Genomic DNA, 16313 nt, shown 5'->3' with positions numbered 1-16313 from the left:
GGGCTGAGCCCATCTGTTTGGACTTGAGGGAAAATGGCTTGGGGTTAGTCAGGGGAGGATCAGAATGTCTTGCCCAAGGTTAAGAAGCTGGTGGAACTTGATTTCAGAACCCAGAGCTCCCTGGCTTCAGCCCTAGTGCTCCCGCCAGCACTACAGCTGCTCCACTGACTGGTGATGGAAGCACTGTCCTCCCCGTCTAAGAGAAATGCACTTCAGAAACATGTTTCCAAAAAATGTTTCTAAGGGTTTTATTTCTAACAAGAGGAAAATAATAAAATAAAATTAAAATAGGCTTCAGTTGGAACCAAGTTTCTTGTTTTGCTTTTTTTTTTCTTTTGAACAAATTAATTACACACCAACAATTTTTTTTTATTACAACATGAACCCAGGAGGAGGAAAGGAGACAGGGGAGGACAGGGAGGGAGGATTGAGTTGGTTGTGAGGACAAGCACCAAAAGCTTTCTTCAGATCACAGGGAGCCCTGTTCAGCTCCCCAGCCAAATTCCTTTAAAATAAAAAACTGTGAGCACGGCTATGTGAAGTTTCCTCCTCCTGGGTGGAACAGTCAGGGGAAGGGAGAGGGAGAAGGGGGTAGGAAGGAAGGAAAACAGGGGAGGAGAGTGGGGGCAGGGGTTAGTGTAGCATGGCCTGGCCAGGACCAGAACTGGGGAGAGAAGGGAGAGGAGAGTCCCCCAGTTTGCATATACACTGGCCTTGTCTCTGGAATGGTGATGGCCCAGCCCCAGCCACCCCCCTGCCACCAGCCCATCCATCTATCTGCCTCAGGTGTCTGGGAATGCTGGTTAGAGGCTACCAGGGAGGGAAGACTCCAGGGGCTGGCCCCCAGGAGCTGAGGTCTGAACAATACCTTGGAGTCAGAATACAAAAGTCAAGGGACTCAGGGGTGGGCGGGTAGGGGGGATGGCCACCCCCCTACCTGCCCACCCCCTAAGATGCAGGCTTGATGGTCAGAAAGAGGATCCTTGAGGCCGAAGGGGGGGGGTCTCTGTCAGGGTCTGTGCTAGGCTCAGCCACTGTCACAACTGTTGCTGAGGCGGCTGCTGTGGGCAGGGCAGATGCAGCCGGGGAGTCAGAGTGGAGAAAGGGGCCAAGGGGCCTGAAATGGTCCCTTCCTCCAGTTCCAAGCCATTCTGGTTCTCCTGGGTGCTGGGGCTGCCAGTGGTGGGGATGGGTGCAGGGGGGCCCTCACCCCCAGTCTCCTCCTCCAGCTCTTCCTCCTCCTGGACCTCCTCAGCCTCTGGCCCTGAGCTCCGTACCCTCTTTGGCTCTAGCTCCTCTCGGGCTGGGTCATCGCCCTCCCCACCCCGATCCACCTTCCGCCGCCGCCGCCTCTCCAGGGCCCGGCCCCGAGCCCGACTCCCGTGACGCTCTGCCTTCTCCAGCTGTGATTACAGATAGGCAGAAAGACAGGTTGTGGGCCAGTGGTCAGGCCTGGGCTCCCTACTCGGTCTGACCTCCTGGCCCGGCCCATGACCCCTCTCCTCACCTCCAGAAGTGTGCGGATCCTCTCCAAGTCTGGGGGCTGTCCAGCCTGCAGCAGCTGCCAGATGCTGTGGTTCTCATCCAGGGTCACCTCGAGCAGGTCCCCCTCCATCATGAGCTCCTCCAAGGGGGCCCGGGTGGCCTCAGGCAGTTCCAACACAGGGCCAGTCAACTGTGGCAATAGCGAGGACAGCAGCTCCAGATCTACGAGGTTGCAGAAACAAGCTGTGTTAAGAGGCTGCCCTTGGTCTTATCCCCACCACTACAACAGAGCTGAGGACTACATGGGTCACTCTGGTGAAATGCAGTCAACAGCCTACCCATACCACACCTAGACCTACCTCTCTTACCTGAGCCCTCCTCCAGGGCTACCTTCTCAGGACTGGTCACACTGTCTCCATTCTCCAGTAAGCCTTCGACCTGCGAAGGAGAACAAGAATAGGTAGGGGTGACTGAACTGAAGAACCAGGCCCTATTCCTCCTCCGTCAACCCCAAACTTGAGACCCTCCGCCTTCTGGAGGAGGAGGGAAGACAGGCTGCCAGCAGGGAGCAGAGTCTAGGAATCTGGACAGATGCAGAATGGAGTAGGAAAGCTGGTCCAAAGAAAACTGAAAATTGGAGAACAAGGGGCAGGGCCGAGCCTAAACTGGGGTAGGGGCTAGGAGACAAGAATCTGAGGACAAGAGCTGGGCTAAGTAGCTCACCTTAGGCATATCCTTGCCACTGCCCTCTCTGAGGGGGTCAGAAGCAGGGGCTGCAGGGTAGTTAGGAGGCTCCTCAGGTCTGGGTTCAGCCTGTAGCCGTTGGCGGAGCTCCGCCAGCCGTCCCAACAGAGCAGTCACATCTTCAGAGGCCAGAGCCTGCCTGGCACGGCCTTGCCAGCTGATGGCCCTCTCTGTGAGGCACTGCAGGGCCTCACCCTCGGGCAGCCGCACAGGCAGTCTCTGCAGGGCTACCAGCAGTGCCAGGATGGTCTCCAGGCGTGGGCGCCTTGAGCGCATACACAGTGGACACAGGAATTTGGTGTCCCATTCCCACCAGGCCAGCAGTAGGGATGAGGTGGGATTGGGCCTCGGAGAGCTGAGGAGGCGAGGCACTGACACACACCGCCCATGGAACCAGTCCTGACACAGGTCACACTGCAGAGCTCCCGCCCCAGCCGGCACCTGCCCACACACACAGATAGAGGTTGTAGAGGAGGCCGTGGTCGATGATGCCAGTGGACTGGGCTTGGCCGAATTGGTGCGACGCAGCTGCAGGATACCCTCCTTCTCCTTCTGTTCCCCCTCCTTGAAGGCCACGATCTGCCATACCCAGGACAGGAAGAACAAAGTGGGTCAGCAGCCTATCCCTTCCCTTCTCTGCCCCCGCCCCCCCTTAACACCCCTACTCCCAAACCAGGAGAACTGAGGCTCAGTGGACAAGCGGTCTATGCATGACCACCCAGCTCAGACTCTATCATCACCAAGCCCTTCTCCCCATCTGTGTCTTAAGCTCCTTACCACAGAGCCTGGGTCCCTGAGGTCCTGCGCAGACAGCCCCAGCAACTCTGTGTCAGATTTGTACAACCCCAGCTCCTTCTCCATCCACCGGCTGCGCTTGGTGCTGTCTGAGCCAGCGTCTGCACACGGGCAGAGAACCTGAGGCAGGCACACAGAGAGGGAATGACTGGGCTTCCCTTACATCCCCTGCCCTCTCCTTCCCTCCCTGGTGCCCCCACAAAACCCATGTTATCTCATGAGCCATCTCATAGAAGCTAGGGCAGGCGTCAAGAGATGCTGTAGGTCAAGGTCCCAGGCCTCACCTCCAGCAGCGTGTAGCAAGAATTTTTCTTGAGGAAGGTCTTGGAGGCCTTCTCCCTCCAGGAGTGCGCTGTCAGTACCTGTAGCTCTAGCTGTCTCAGCTCCTCCAGCCCCACAGGTAGGTCCCGGCCCACAGCTACTAGGCCCTCCAAGTCATCCAGGCACGGGTAGTGGTCACCATTCTAGTGACAAGGGCGAGAGACAGCTCAGTTCAACTTGCCAATGCTACTGATGCTTACTCTGTGCCTGGCCCTGAGCTGGAAAGATGAACTGGGCTGTCTTCAGGGAGAAAAAAAACAGGTGTCATCCTAAGGAACACCCACTTGGCTCTCTCCCACAACACCAGCATCTTCTGACTGGCTCAGCCCTAAGTATCTCATCAGCCTTCTGTTGTAGTTTGCCTCTTCTCCTCTCCTCCACGCCCCTGCCCTGCTCAGTCCCATATCACCTGCCTTCCTGGCCCACCAATCTCATCCTAACCAGTGCCCTCTCTTCCTTCAGGCCAGCCTCACACTATTCCTCTCACCCTGCTCATCAGGCACATTTTGCCTCCTGACTACATGCCATGCCCCCTTCCTCTCTCCAGCCAACCCAAACCATCCCAGCAACCCAGCACATCCCACTGTATATGCCATCTCTTCCCAGCTGGACTGAAGGCCTGGGGTGGGAGTGGCAGGGTCCTCACTTGGATCTCATCAACATCAGCAATCCAGGCCCGGGCCTTAGCAAGAGCCTCCTTGAGAGCCTGGATGTTGGGCAGGTGAACAGGGATGTTTTCCGCTTCACGATTATGGCCTCAAGTGTGGCCGGTGGATGCTTCTGCCTAAAAGTAGGGAAAAAAAAGAACACTCAGTCTGATGTGGTCTGCCTGACCAGAAGCCCAGCCTGACCACCAGATATATCTGCATGGGCCCCTTGGGTGTCTGTTATTCCTGCTGCCACTTGGGCCTACTTGCTTGTATTCTGCCTAAGGGTAGCTGCCAGTCCCTGCTTCCCCAAGACCGCATGCATCCAACTTCATCCTTCTGCCATAGCTCTTGCGCCTCTGTTTGTCTGCCAGTCTCCTGGCCTGCTGGCAATGCCTACATACACAACCTGTATTACGTAATCTGTTGCTGCAGTTTGTCAACTACCCTTTGTGGGGTCTTCCTACCAACATCTGCCCATCTGCCTGTCACTTGGGCTTCTGGGTATGCGCACATTAGCCTGTAGTGCTAGTCTTCTAGATAATCTCTATCTGTGCATTTCTGCTTCTCCATCAGCCTCTCTCTGCCTTTAAGTATACAGTTTAAAAAAAAAAAAAAAAAGACAAGATAGGGAACAAAAGAGGGGAGAGTCAATACAGTAACACAGGAGTGTGATACCTAAGGCCACCCATGGGAATCATCCTCTGGGTCTCCATTCAACTTTGATGTTTGGAATAGGGCAGGGAAGAAGAGAAGCAGCAGCTGGACCTACCTGGCCTCCAGGCAGAGGTGGGCTTTCTCCTCCCAGCGTTCAGCAATGGTCAGCAGCTCCTGCAGCTCGGCCTGGGCTTTATCCACAGCAGGGCTAGGGGCTACACTGGCACCCGCGACCAACAGTCCTCGCATGACAGCCAAGGTGCCCCTTCGGGCTGAGGGGGCCAGTGTGCGTTTCACCTCATCCAGCCATCGCGCCTGTTCCACCTGCCGCTGGAGCTGCTGGGCCTCAGGCACCTCCACCCCCAGCTGCCGCCCCCTCTCCAACAGGGACTGCAGTAGCCCTGGACTGGAGGGCAGTGAGGCCAGGGCCTCACGAGCCTCAGCCTGGAAGGCCTCCACCTGTTCCAGAATACCCTACCAGGACACAGGATGAAGAACAAACTCCTCAGCTGGGCCCACTGAGGAATTCCACCACCAGATGGAACCTTGTCCCACCTACCTTCTTAACCTCCAAGCTTTTGGGGCAAAGGAGCCTAACATGGGCTGGGTTCTCCTTCTCCAAGCCCTAAGACAGTGGAGGTTCCTAACACTGACTGCTCATTAGAATGCCCTGGGGAATTCGTTAAGAATGCAGATTCCTGGGCCCCACACTTAGAGATTCTTAATTAACTAATAATTATTAAACTATGCTTTATTTAACTTTTCAGAGGGCTCTGTTCTCAGGGCACCAAGAAACCTCCCTGCCCTAAAAATTGCTATGCTTAGTCCTCACATAAACCCTCGTGCTCACCACCGTGGGGTCTGTTGCCCTCTCCATCTCACTCCTCCTCCACTTTCATGAATTCCCCTCCACTTTCCAAGCCCAACAAGCACCCCTGTTACCTCCTCCTCCTCTATCCCTCCTCCAGGAAACCTTACCTGGACTCTGTATCCTGTACTCATACCCTTGCCACCTGACCCTCAAGGCCCATTTCTAACAGGCAGTCACTAGACCCTTGCCTCACCCCTCCACCTGTTCTTTTCTCACATGTGCATCCAGTCTCGCCTGAACACTTTAAGCTTTTGAAAGGAGCCAAGCGTAGCCTGCTGCTCAGGTCCCCCAGTCCCCTTGATCCCTCACCAGCACTCCAAGCATCCTCACCTTGACATCCCCAATCTGGTGCATGGCACAAGGCAGGTTGTTCATCTGGTCCAGAAAGGCCCGGAGCTCAGCCAGGGTCATCTGCAGACCTGCCACCCTGTGGGGGCTATGGAGTATCACATGTGAGATTTCAGGTCCAAACCCAGTGCCCTCCCTCCATGTCTACGCTAAGACCCAACACCTTTCTTCACCATACCTGTCCACCTTGATCTCGCATATTTCAAATTTGCCCCAACTGCCCAGGTTAGAGGGAAGGTTTTAAATCATAGAGCATGTTCATATTACGAGGGGAAAGAATTAGAAACTAATGGGTTGTAACAAGAGCTACACTTTGCAATCCATCCTCTACTGTGAACTCTAAAGCTGTGTAGCAGGGATCAGGTTTATACATCTGTGTCCTGTTCTTACCCGTAAGCCTCCCACAAAACCCCTCAGCCTCTCTCTCAGGCCACTTCCAGGTACTGATAAAAAATAAACACTTCTAGCTTTCTTATCAAGGAGGCTCTCCTCTCCTTTTTAGGTGGCCTGGTCTCCTTGCCCTCCCCAACACCTTCCAGGCCATCTCACACTCTTGTGCCTGGCAGCTTCCTGATGATGTCCATTCTGCCAAATGGTATTCACAGTCTACCCTTTGTAGCACTTTTCCTAGGTGCTGGATCCTCAGCACCTTATGTGTGCCCCGACTCCTCATGCTGTCATACCCAGCTTCCTGGCCGCTGACCAGTCCCAGAGCTCGGGACACGCAAGCCTCTGCCTCACTCAGGCAGTTCTTTAGTTGCTGCAGCAGCTCACTATTAGGAAACCTCCGCTCACGGGCTTCAGACTCTAGTGCCCTCAGTTCTTCAAGGCCTGGAAGAAGAATGAGGGCAGCAAGGAGTAGGCAGTATTGAATAAAGGCAGAGGAACGGGGTCAGAGTACAGAAGAAAGGGAATAGAACTTGCCTGTGGAGTCCCTCCATCCCCCCATCACTCACTGCGCTTCCGCCCATCCTCCACCTCCAGGGCCACTCGCACTTTGTTGGCCCAGGTGTCAAACGACTCAGCCCGAACCTTCAGCTTATGCAGCATGGCAGGAAGCTCATCCAAGGTATACCGATACCTGGAGGAAGAGGGCAGGCAAGAGCATGTCTGGCCCAGCTCTGCATCCTCCTTCTTGCCCCACTTCCTCCAGAAAGGCCCACGCTCACCGCAGGTACTGCCGGCTACTGGAGCACTTGCAGAGATCATTGATGTGGGAAAGGCAGACAAGGCCGTCTGGGCAGTCGTAGCAGGCCAGGGCTGACAGGAAACACGTAGTCTTGCACTTGATACACTGGCGCTCATCATCTGGGAGCAGCTCGAAAGCCTCTCGCTCAGCCTCTGTGATGCCCTAAGGGCATTTAACCCATGTGTTATATATAACCAGAACCAGGTAGCAGAATCCTCCATCTCAGCCACCACCGACCCCTACTTTAGACTCAAATCTATGCTGAGGGTCATAGGGTTTAAGAGGCCAAACCCCAGGGAGCATACCTGCCCTTTGTAAAGTTGAGACTCTCAAAGCTGGGGAATCAGACAAACCAGGGCAAGATCAGTGTGAGCTGAGTCGGATAATTTTATAGAGGAAGAAAAATCAGGTAAGATCCAGATCAGCAGAAAGGGCCTTGTGGGTGAGAAGTTAGGAAAGTGGTGGACCAAGATACCAGAGAGGTGGCAATGTGTGGAAGTGGCCAAGGGACAGGCCTGGCTAGTTATGTGTACTGGGGAACAATATCGGCTTCCAGTTACTCAGCGCCCACTGTGTTCCAGGCACCACGCTGGCCACACAGTAGGCAGGAGATACTTGTGCACATATATAACTTAGAGAAATTCAACTGCACGTGCTTGTGTTCAGGGTTTAAAGAGATATAATAATTTTCTCCCAACAATATGGCTTCCAAACCTAATCCAATGACTTCATCTGTTGCTCAGACAAAGAAAAAGCACTCCATTTCAAAAATGAAGAAAAAGCTGGCTATGTTGGAGTAATTGAGAGACAACCCAGTGCGTATATCTAACGGGCCATTTTAGGGATTTTAATGGGAAATGTTGACTCTAACAGTTTTTGCCTTACACACCAACTTTAACACCTAACCTCTGCATAAGTTATGAGCCCAAATCCCACTCTGCCACTTATATGCTATGTGATCATGAGTAAATCATTTAACGTCTCTGGGTCTGTTTCATTATCTAGTAAGATGGAGATAAACAGTATCATCCTTGTTGGGTTGTTATGAGGATTAACAAAAACAGCAGCTATGGAATCAGACAAGTATATCGGCAATTAGATTCGGTGTTCATCAAATACTTACTGTTATTAGCTCTAATTTTCAGATAAGAATATATATTCCACAGGTCTATCTCATTTTGCTAAGGCAGAAACTAAGTCTTAGGGTCAGTAACTTGCCAAACTGAGTTAATTTTGACTCTAAACTCAGAGAATATTCTAAGGATGAAGTCTCTAGGGTTTTTTTTTTTGACTATGGACTCTTGAGAATTGGATGTAAACTATGAGGCCTCTTCCCAGAAACATACTTAAATACACATACAGTCTCTTACAGGATTCCAAGACTATGGTGTCCAGAATGCTTCTCTGAGGTAAGGGCCAAGTGTGAAGAATTCTGAATGTCAAGATGAGAAAGTCTATTCTCCCCACCTTGCTTTGGCTCCTTCCCACAGCTTGGCACAGCCACATGGCCATCATTTAGTAACAGTACTGAATAGAGTGAGAAAATGATGTCTGGAAAAGCCCAGGGACTCAACAACTAACATCATGACTGAGAGGCCCCAGACTTCCAACACTACTGTAGCTATAGCTCTCCCTATAGCCCACACTCACAGGAAAGCTATAAATGAGCTTTAAAGTAAGAAAGTATTACCCTAAATAGGCAGCAAGGGATCCCACAGAACCAGCACTCCTTTGTAATCTTATGAAAGACTCTCACAAAGTCAATTCCCTAACTGGGCAAGTGTGAAATTTGAAGATGATGGCTGAAACTACACAAGTGGACTTTAGAGCTCTGTAGCAGCTTTCACTCAGCTACACACACAACTGACACAAGCTTACAAGAAATCAATTAAAGCAGGACCACCTTCTACTTGATAATATTATTGCCCTAGCTTGAGTTACTGAAACATCTGCATGTAATAAAATAGCAATTCCTGAGAAACATTCCATATTTCAGTTTCTTCATGTAGTAACATTATCAATAATAGCAGCTGCAACATTGCAAAGGCAATGTTAGAGAGATGGTTTTCACATAAATCACCTTACTCTAACTTTACATCTTGCAAGTTAGATATTTATTCCCATTTTAGAGTGGGAAAGTGAGATATGAAAGATCAAGTAACTTGATACAGTCACCTAGATAATCAGCAGTGAGGTTTCATATGCCAGTCTATTTTGCTGGGTCATTTAAATAATGATAAATAGCTGCTATACCAGTACCTGTCATGGGTCAGTCACTAAGCAAACATTATCTTTAATCCAATCAACTATCCAAAAAGATAAGCATTATCATAATCCCATTTTTCAGATGGGAAAACTGACAATGAAGTAAATCGACTTAAGCAAGGTTGCTAGTAAAGGGTATAGCAGAGAATGGTACGTGGTTTTCAATCAAGATGCGTCTAGTTCTTTTCACCACACTCCAAGAGTAGAGGCTACATCTTCTTGGTGCTGCTGCCTCTGCCTCCCCGAACTTCCACCAGAATAGGGTGCTTGATCTGGGGTACTCTCCCCACCTTCTCCAGCAGGGCCTTTCGTAGACGCCGCTCTTCTTGCACCATGATGAACATCTCCTTATGCACAGCTGCCGCCAGGTTCAGGTCTAGCTTCTCTGGGCAGGCAGCCATCTTGCAGATAAGCTCCTCATGGGAGAAGACGCAGTATCTCCGGAGCCGGCGGTAGTGTTCAATGCACTGGCGCCCAGCAGGCAACTGTGGGCAGGTTCAAGATTGAGTGTGGCCAAGTCTGGCGGCCATGATGCCCCAGCTTCTCCACAACCCTCCTGCTTCTCCCCCCAATCTCACCACATTCTAGACTCACCCAGTCGGCAGTGCAAAAGTTGACGGCCTCGGCAAAGTTGTAGCCTTGGTTGAAGCCGCTGTGGTAAGCACGAGGGAAAGTGATGACAAATTCTCCTGCACACTGGTTTGTGCGGACAACCTGAGGAACAAGAAAGGCCATGGCTGTTGAGACAGAGATTTTCCTGTATGCAGACCTGACTTAAGTGCAAGGTCATTAAGGAGACAAAAGCCTCAGGGAACACAGTCTGACAACAGAATCCCAGACTCTCCAACTCTGAAAGGAAGGACCACTGGTCTCTGCTCTCAAGGTTTTGATGTGTGTTGAGATGACAGGGAGATTTGAGATTTAAAAATGTATGTCGGCCGGGCGCGGTGGCTCAAGCCTGTAATCCCAGCACTTTGGGAGGCCGAGACGGGCGGATCACGAGGTCAGGAGATCGAGACCATCCTGGCTAACACGGTGAAACCCCGTCTCTACTAAAAATACAAAAAAACTAGCTGGGCGAGGTGGCGGGCGCCTGTAGTCCAGCTACTCGGGAGGCTGAGGCAGGAGAATGGCGTAAACCCGGGAGGCGGAGCTTGCAGTGAGCTGAGATCCGGCCACTGCACTCCAGTCCGGGCGACAGAGCGAGACTCCGCCTCAAAAAAAAAAAAAAAAAAAAAAAAAGTCAAAATATTCCAACTTCCTTTAGTAATTTTTGCAAAAATTATAAAAAATCACTTTTAATTAGGCTGGACAAGCTTTTTTAGTTATTTACTTTCATCAGTTATATATGCAGTTTCAAGAGTCAAATGGCTCTATAAAGATCTGTTATAAAATCTGCCAGCCTTGATATTCTCCCTTCCCCAGACCCAATCACTTCCACCTCTTCTGATTATTTTGGTGTTGATAACTACCTTAAATAACATGCTTCTAGACTGTTAAAAATAGCCTCCTGTTTCTCATTTGCTTAGTTTTTATGCATATATCCCTAACTTTCTGACCAATATTCAAATCTCTTTTCCTATCAATTTTCACCTTTCTGTAACAGTCTCTCATGCAACCTTCTGCTCTGTCCCAATCTGGACCAGCTGTCCTCCCTGGATCATCACTCTCTTGTGACAGATCTCCTATTTCCTAGATCCCATGTCTTCCTCATTCTTGGTTTATTCCTTTGCTATGCTTAAGAACATCCTCCAACAGTTTCCTAAGAAATGGTGTGAAGAACCTACTTTTCTTTTTTTAAAAAAAGTCTCTATTCTTACTCTCACACTTGACTGTATATAGAATTCTAAGATGAAAATCCTTTTTTTTAAACTCCCATAGTTGTTAACTCAGAAAATAATTTTAAAGGCACACTGCCCTGATCTTCTAGTGTTACTGTTGAAAAGTTTGAAGCCATTCTAATTTCTAATGCTTTGATAAGCATTTGAAACCTGTTTCTCTCTCAAGCTTATAGGATTCTTCTGGTCTCAGTGTTTGACACGGAAATTTACAAGATACATCTTGGTATGAATTTCTTTTCACTCATGTACCGGGTAGGCCCATTGACTCTGGAAAATCGATTCTCCAGTTCAGGGAAATTTTCTTGAATGATTTCATTAATGATTTCATCCTCTCAGTTTTCATCTATTTTCTTTTTATAACTCCTATTTGAATACTGAACCTCCTAGAAAAATTCCCTATTTTTTCTACCCTTTTCCATCTTTTTACTCTATTTTTTTGAAGATTTCCTCACTATCTTTCAAAAGTGGAAAACATACACTTTTTACATTGTTCATTTTTGCTATCATAATTTTGTTTGCATATGCTATTTTTTAAACAGTATTCTGGTCTTCATTCATGTTTACAGTATATGCTTTTCTTTTGAAGTTTATTTCTCCCTGCCTAGCCTCTGTATCTCCAAGTTGCTTCTGTTTTGGGGGGGTTTATTTTTTAGGGTTTCCTCAGTTGTTGTTGTTTTTGTTTTTGACACAGAGTCTCACTCTGTCGCCCAGGCTGTAGTGCAGTGGCGCGATTTCGGCTCACTGCAACCTCCGCCCCCCGGGTCCAAGTGATTCTCCTGCCTCAGCCTTCCAAGTAGCTGGGATTACAGGCATACGCCACCACGCCGTATTTTTAGTAGAGACGGGGTTTTGTCATGTTGGCCAGGCCGGTCTCAAACTCCAGACCTCAGGAGATCCACCCGCCGTGGCCTCCCAAATTGCTGGGATTACAGGCGTGAGCCATCGTGCCAGCCTCTCAGTTGTTTTCTGTGGCTTCCCTGCTTATATTTAAGAGGAGAGATTAAAAAGCTGAATGGAAGCTCTGAGTACACAGATGAAGCTTGTCAACTGTAAGCTTCACTGTAGGGTGATCTAGCTAAGTCATTTAGTTTGGGAAACTCCAGGTCTTTCCTCGCAGGCCAGTCAGATTTCAGATTCCCCAGAGAAAACCCTCTTTTTTTTTTTTTTTTTTTTGCCTGTAGGAAAAAAGGCCTGGCAGCCAGTATTCTAACAGCCAAGTGGAGAATGATGGCTGGGAACCTCAACATCCAGTATGATAAATCCTAATTACATTCCCTATAACTCCACCCTCAATTGTACGTAGGAGACTTAATCCAGAGACTCTGTTTTAACCTCTTCAGAAATAAATCTTCAGTCTTTTACTAGAGTGACTAGACATTTCTAGTTGCCCAGCATGGGAGATCTCACAGCCTTTTTTTTTTTTTTTTTTTGATACGCAGTCTCACTCTGTTGCCCAGGCTGGAATGCAGTGGGGTGATCTCCGCTCACTGCAAGCTCCGCCTCCCAGGTTCACGCCATTCTCCTGCCTCAGCCTTCTGAGTAGCTGGGACTACAGGCGTGTGTCACCACGCCCGGCTACTTTTTTGTAATTTTAGTAAAGACGGGGTTTCACTGTGTTAGCCAGGATGGTCTCGATCTCCTGACCTTGTGATCCACCCACCTCAGCCTCCCAAAGTGCTAGGATTACAGGCGTGAGCCACTGCACCCGGCCCTCACAGCTTCTTACACAGACATGAACCAATCCTTACTTTCACCCCATCCATCTTACCCTAGAACGCCTGGTGCCACCGATAACAAATCTGTGGGGGATTCTGAGGTATGAACTGGGTTGGTTCTCAAGATGTCCTCAGTATTGGTTTATGTTTCAGTTTTCTCATCTATCTGTTTTTCCAGTTTCAAGAATTTTATCGTTATCTCCTCTCTCATATTCTCCATCTCTGTAATTTTTTTCACCTTAAAAATCCCTTTATGTAATTTTTGTGGAGTCTCAGTACAGAATGGAAGTAGCCATGTGTATGCTTAATCTGTCATCTTTACTGAGAAGCCTCACAAAGCTTTTTAAGGTAAACATTCAATTGTGTTGAAGACACAGTGAAGTAGGTACAGTGCTGGTAAGGGAATCAATACATTCTACTCTCTGGAAAACAAATTTGTTAATGTATATCAAGAACCCTTCAACCAATGATTCCTCTGCCAGGAGTCTAAATTAATTTGGGGAGAATTAACATCTTAACAATATTAAATCTTCCCATTCATAAACATATCTCCACATTTATTTGGACCATGCATCAAGCTTGCACCTCCATCATATTTTCTTCTCAAATCTCCCTCTACTTAGAGGCAACATCAGCATTTCTTTCTTACCTGTATTACTGCATTGGCCTCAATTACTAACTGCCAGAACTATCTTCCAAAAAATGCAAATCTGACCACATAATGCCTCAGCTGAGAGTCCCTCACTGGAATCCCCATGCCCACATGATTAAGTCACAGTTCTGACAGGTAAACTCTTACTCTTCTTTCAGGGATCACTGCTCCTGCAAAACTTTTCCTGATAACCCCTGCTTCCTAAATGACCTAGTTTGTTGCTCTTTTTTAGCGCCTTTAATGGTTTATTCCACTTATTTACTCCTCTGTCCAGCACTCAGCTATGCATACACAAATGCAGGCACTGGCTTATTTGCCTTCAAAGTGTTGACCAGAGAGGCCTTGCACAAAGAATGAGCTCTAGCAACATTTACTGAATGATCTAGTACCAGGCTTAATTTTATTTATTATTAATTAATTAGAAGGGGTCTTACTATGCCAGCCTTAATTTTATAGACACGAAAACTAAGTCTCAGATAAGCCTCAGGTAGCAGAGCCAGGAGTAGAACTTGATGCTTATAACTCCGTCTCACTCTGCACCCTGATTCTGGCAATGTCACTTTACTATTTCCTATGTGGTTATTTAGAAAAGTTCTCCTCACATTTTGCAGCTGTTAAAAATGACAACTGCGAATAGCCAAAAGTAAAAACAACTCAAAAAGTTCATCAACTGGTGAATATTACTGGGCCATCAAAGGAATAAGTTCTGACACATGCTGCAATGTGGATGAACCCCAAAAACATGCTAAGTGAGAGAAGAAACAAATGACCACATACTATTCCATTTTTATGAACTGTCCAGAAAAGACAAATCTATAGACAGAAAACAGATGAATGGTTGACTGGGACTAGGAGCTGGAAAGGGGAGTGACTGTAAATGGGTATAAGGGATCTTTTTGGGGTGGTGGAAATGTTCTACAACTGGATTGTAGAAATGGTAGCACAACTCCATAAATTTACTGGATTGTGTACTTAAAATGGGTGAATTTTACGGTATGTAGCAAATCATACTGCAATAAAACTTTTAAAAATGGTTATAATTCATATAGCAACAAAGCGAAAATCATTCTAGACCAGTGCTGTCCAAGAGAAATATGCTCGGTACATAGGTACTTTTAAATTCTTTTGCTGGGCACGGTGTCTCACGCTTATAATCTCAGCAGTCTGGGAGACCAAGACAGGCAGATCACTTGAAATTGGGAGTTCAAGATCAGCCTGGCCAACATGGTACAACCCTGTCTCTACTAAAAATACAAAAATTAGCCGGATGTGGTGGCGCACGCCTGTAATCTCAGCTACTCAGGAGGCTGAGGCGGGAGAATCGCTTGAACTCAGGAGATGGAGGTTGCAGTGAGCCAAGAGCGCACCACTGCACTCCAACCCGGGCAACAGAGTGAGATTCCTTCACAAAACAAAACAAAAAAAACTGGCGCAGTAGCGCACGCCTGTAATCCTAGCACTTTGGGAGGTTGAGGCGGGAGGATCAACTGAGGTCAGGAGTTCGAGACCAGCCTAGCCAACATGGTGAAACCCCATCTCTACTAAAAATACACAAAAATTAGCCAGGCATAGTGGCTCATGCCTGTAGTTCCAGCTACTTGGGAGACTGAGACAGGAGAATCGCTTGAACCTGGGAGGCGGAGGTTACAGTCAGCCGAGATCACGTCACTTGCACTCCAGCCTGGGTGACAAGAGTGAGACTCCTTCTCCAAAAAAAAAAGAAAAAAAAATTTTTTTAGTAGCCACATTAAAAAGGTAAAAAGAAACAGGTAAAATTAAGTTAAACATATTTTATTTAACTTAATATATCCACAATATTATTATTTCTAGGTATAATTGGTACACAAAAGTATTAAGTGAGATACTTGGCATTCTTTGTTTCGTACTAAGTCTTGAAAGCTAACATGCATTTTATACTTTTGGCACATTTCAGTGAGGACTAGCCACATCTCAAGTGCTCAGTAGCCACGTGTAGCCAGTGGCTACCAAATTGGACAGTGCAGTTCTACACCAATAAACTTACTAAATTGATTATAAAAACCATACACTGATTATTGCTATGTCGAATTTTACATAAAAAATAACAGATGGAAACATAACAATGTTTAGATGTTTAGGGTGGAGAGAATAGGGGCAAACTTTCTGTTTTCCATTTTCTGGGAAGAGGGCATGTTTATTTTATAATGAAAATAGGCCGGGCACAGTGGCTCACGCCTGTAATCCCAGCACTTTGGGGAGGCCAAGGTGGGTGGATCACCTGAGGTCAGGAGTTCGAGACCATCCTGGCCAACACGGTGAAACTCCGTCTCTACTAAAAATACAAAAATTAGCTGTGCGTGGTAGCAGGCACCTGTAATCTCAGCTACTCAGGAGGCTGAGGCAGGGCAATCACTTGAACCCGGGAGGAGGAGGTTGCAGTGAGCTGAGATCGTGAGCCGAGATCGTGCCACTGCGCTCCAGCCTGAAGCCTGGGTGACAGAGTGAGACTCTGTCTCAAAAAAAAAAAAAAAAAAAAAGAAAGAAGATAGTACTTACATTACATATCTATAAAAAGAAATGTCCTTCTCCCACCAAATGGGAAGGCAGGGCGGTGGGGGCAGGGAGCTAAAGATACCTCTGAGGGAGCTCCAGCTGGCTAAACTGCAGCCTGCCAGCATGCGAACATAAACATCACAGATGCTTCGATTAAGGGGATACTGCCAAGTCCAAAGGGCCTGGAGATGCTGGGAACTACCTATAGGAAGGGCAGGGCAGACAGAGGGCTGGGTGGCAAAGTAGTAGCT

At 48.1% G+C, this 16313-nt stretch overlaps 1 protein-coding gene across 1 annotated transcript in view; it reads right to left on the bottom strand.

Annotated features, from left to right (window-relative positions):
• Positions 1-223: 223 nt before the first annotated feature.
• KDM5C (lysine demethylase 5C) overlaps positions 224-16313 on the bottom strand; it is a 33542-nt gene continuing 17452 nt past the window's right edge. The window contains 15 exon segments of the mRNA XM_033201454.1: positions 224-1403; positions 1508-1707; positions 1845-1923; positions 2209-2808; positions 3007-3144; positions 3309-3488; positions 3992-4095; positions 4098-4129; positions 4765-5123; positions 5851-5956; positions 6552-6699; positions 6825-6949; positions 7038-7219; positions 9613-9807; positions 9917-10036. Coding sequence (XP_033057345.1) covers positions 1038-1403; positions 1508-1707; positions 1845-1923; positions 2209-2808; positions 3007-3144; positions 3309-3488; positions 3992-4095; positions 4098-4129; positions 4765-5123; positions 5851-5956; positions 6552-6699; positions 6825-6949; positions 7038-7219; positions 9613-9807; positions 9917-10036 — 2934 coding nt within the window. The 3' untranslated portion in view covers positions 224-1037.

Source organism: Trachypithecus francoisi, unplaced genomic scaffold, assembly GCF_009764315.1.
Source record: "Trachypithecus francoisi isolate TF-2019V2 unplaced genomic scaffold, Tfra_2.0 Lachesis_group6, whole genome shotgun sequence".
NCBI classification, from domain to species: Eukaryota; Metazoa; Chordata; class Mammalia; order Primates; family Cercopithecidae; genus Trachypithecus; species Trachypithecus francoisi.
The sequence above is the reverse complement of the archived record's forward strand: the minus strand, read 5'-3'. Positions and strand labels throughout refer to the sequence as shown.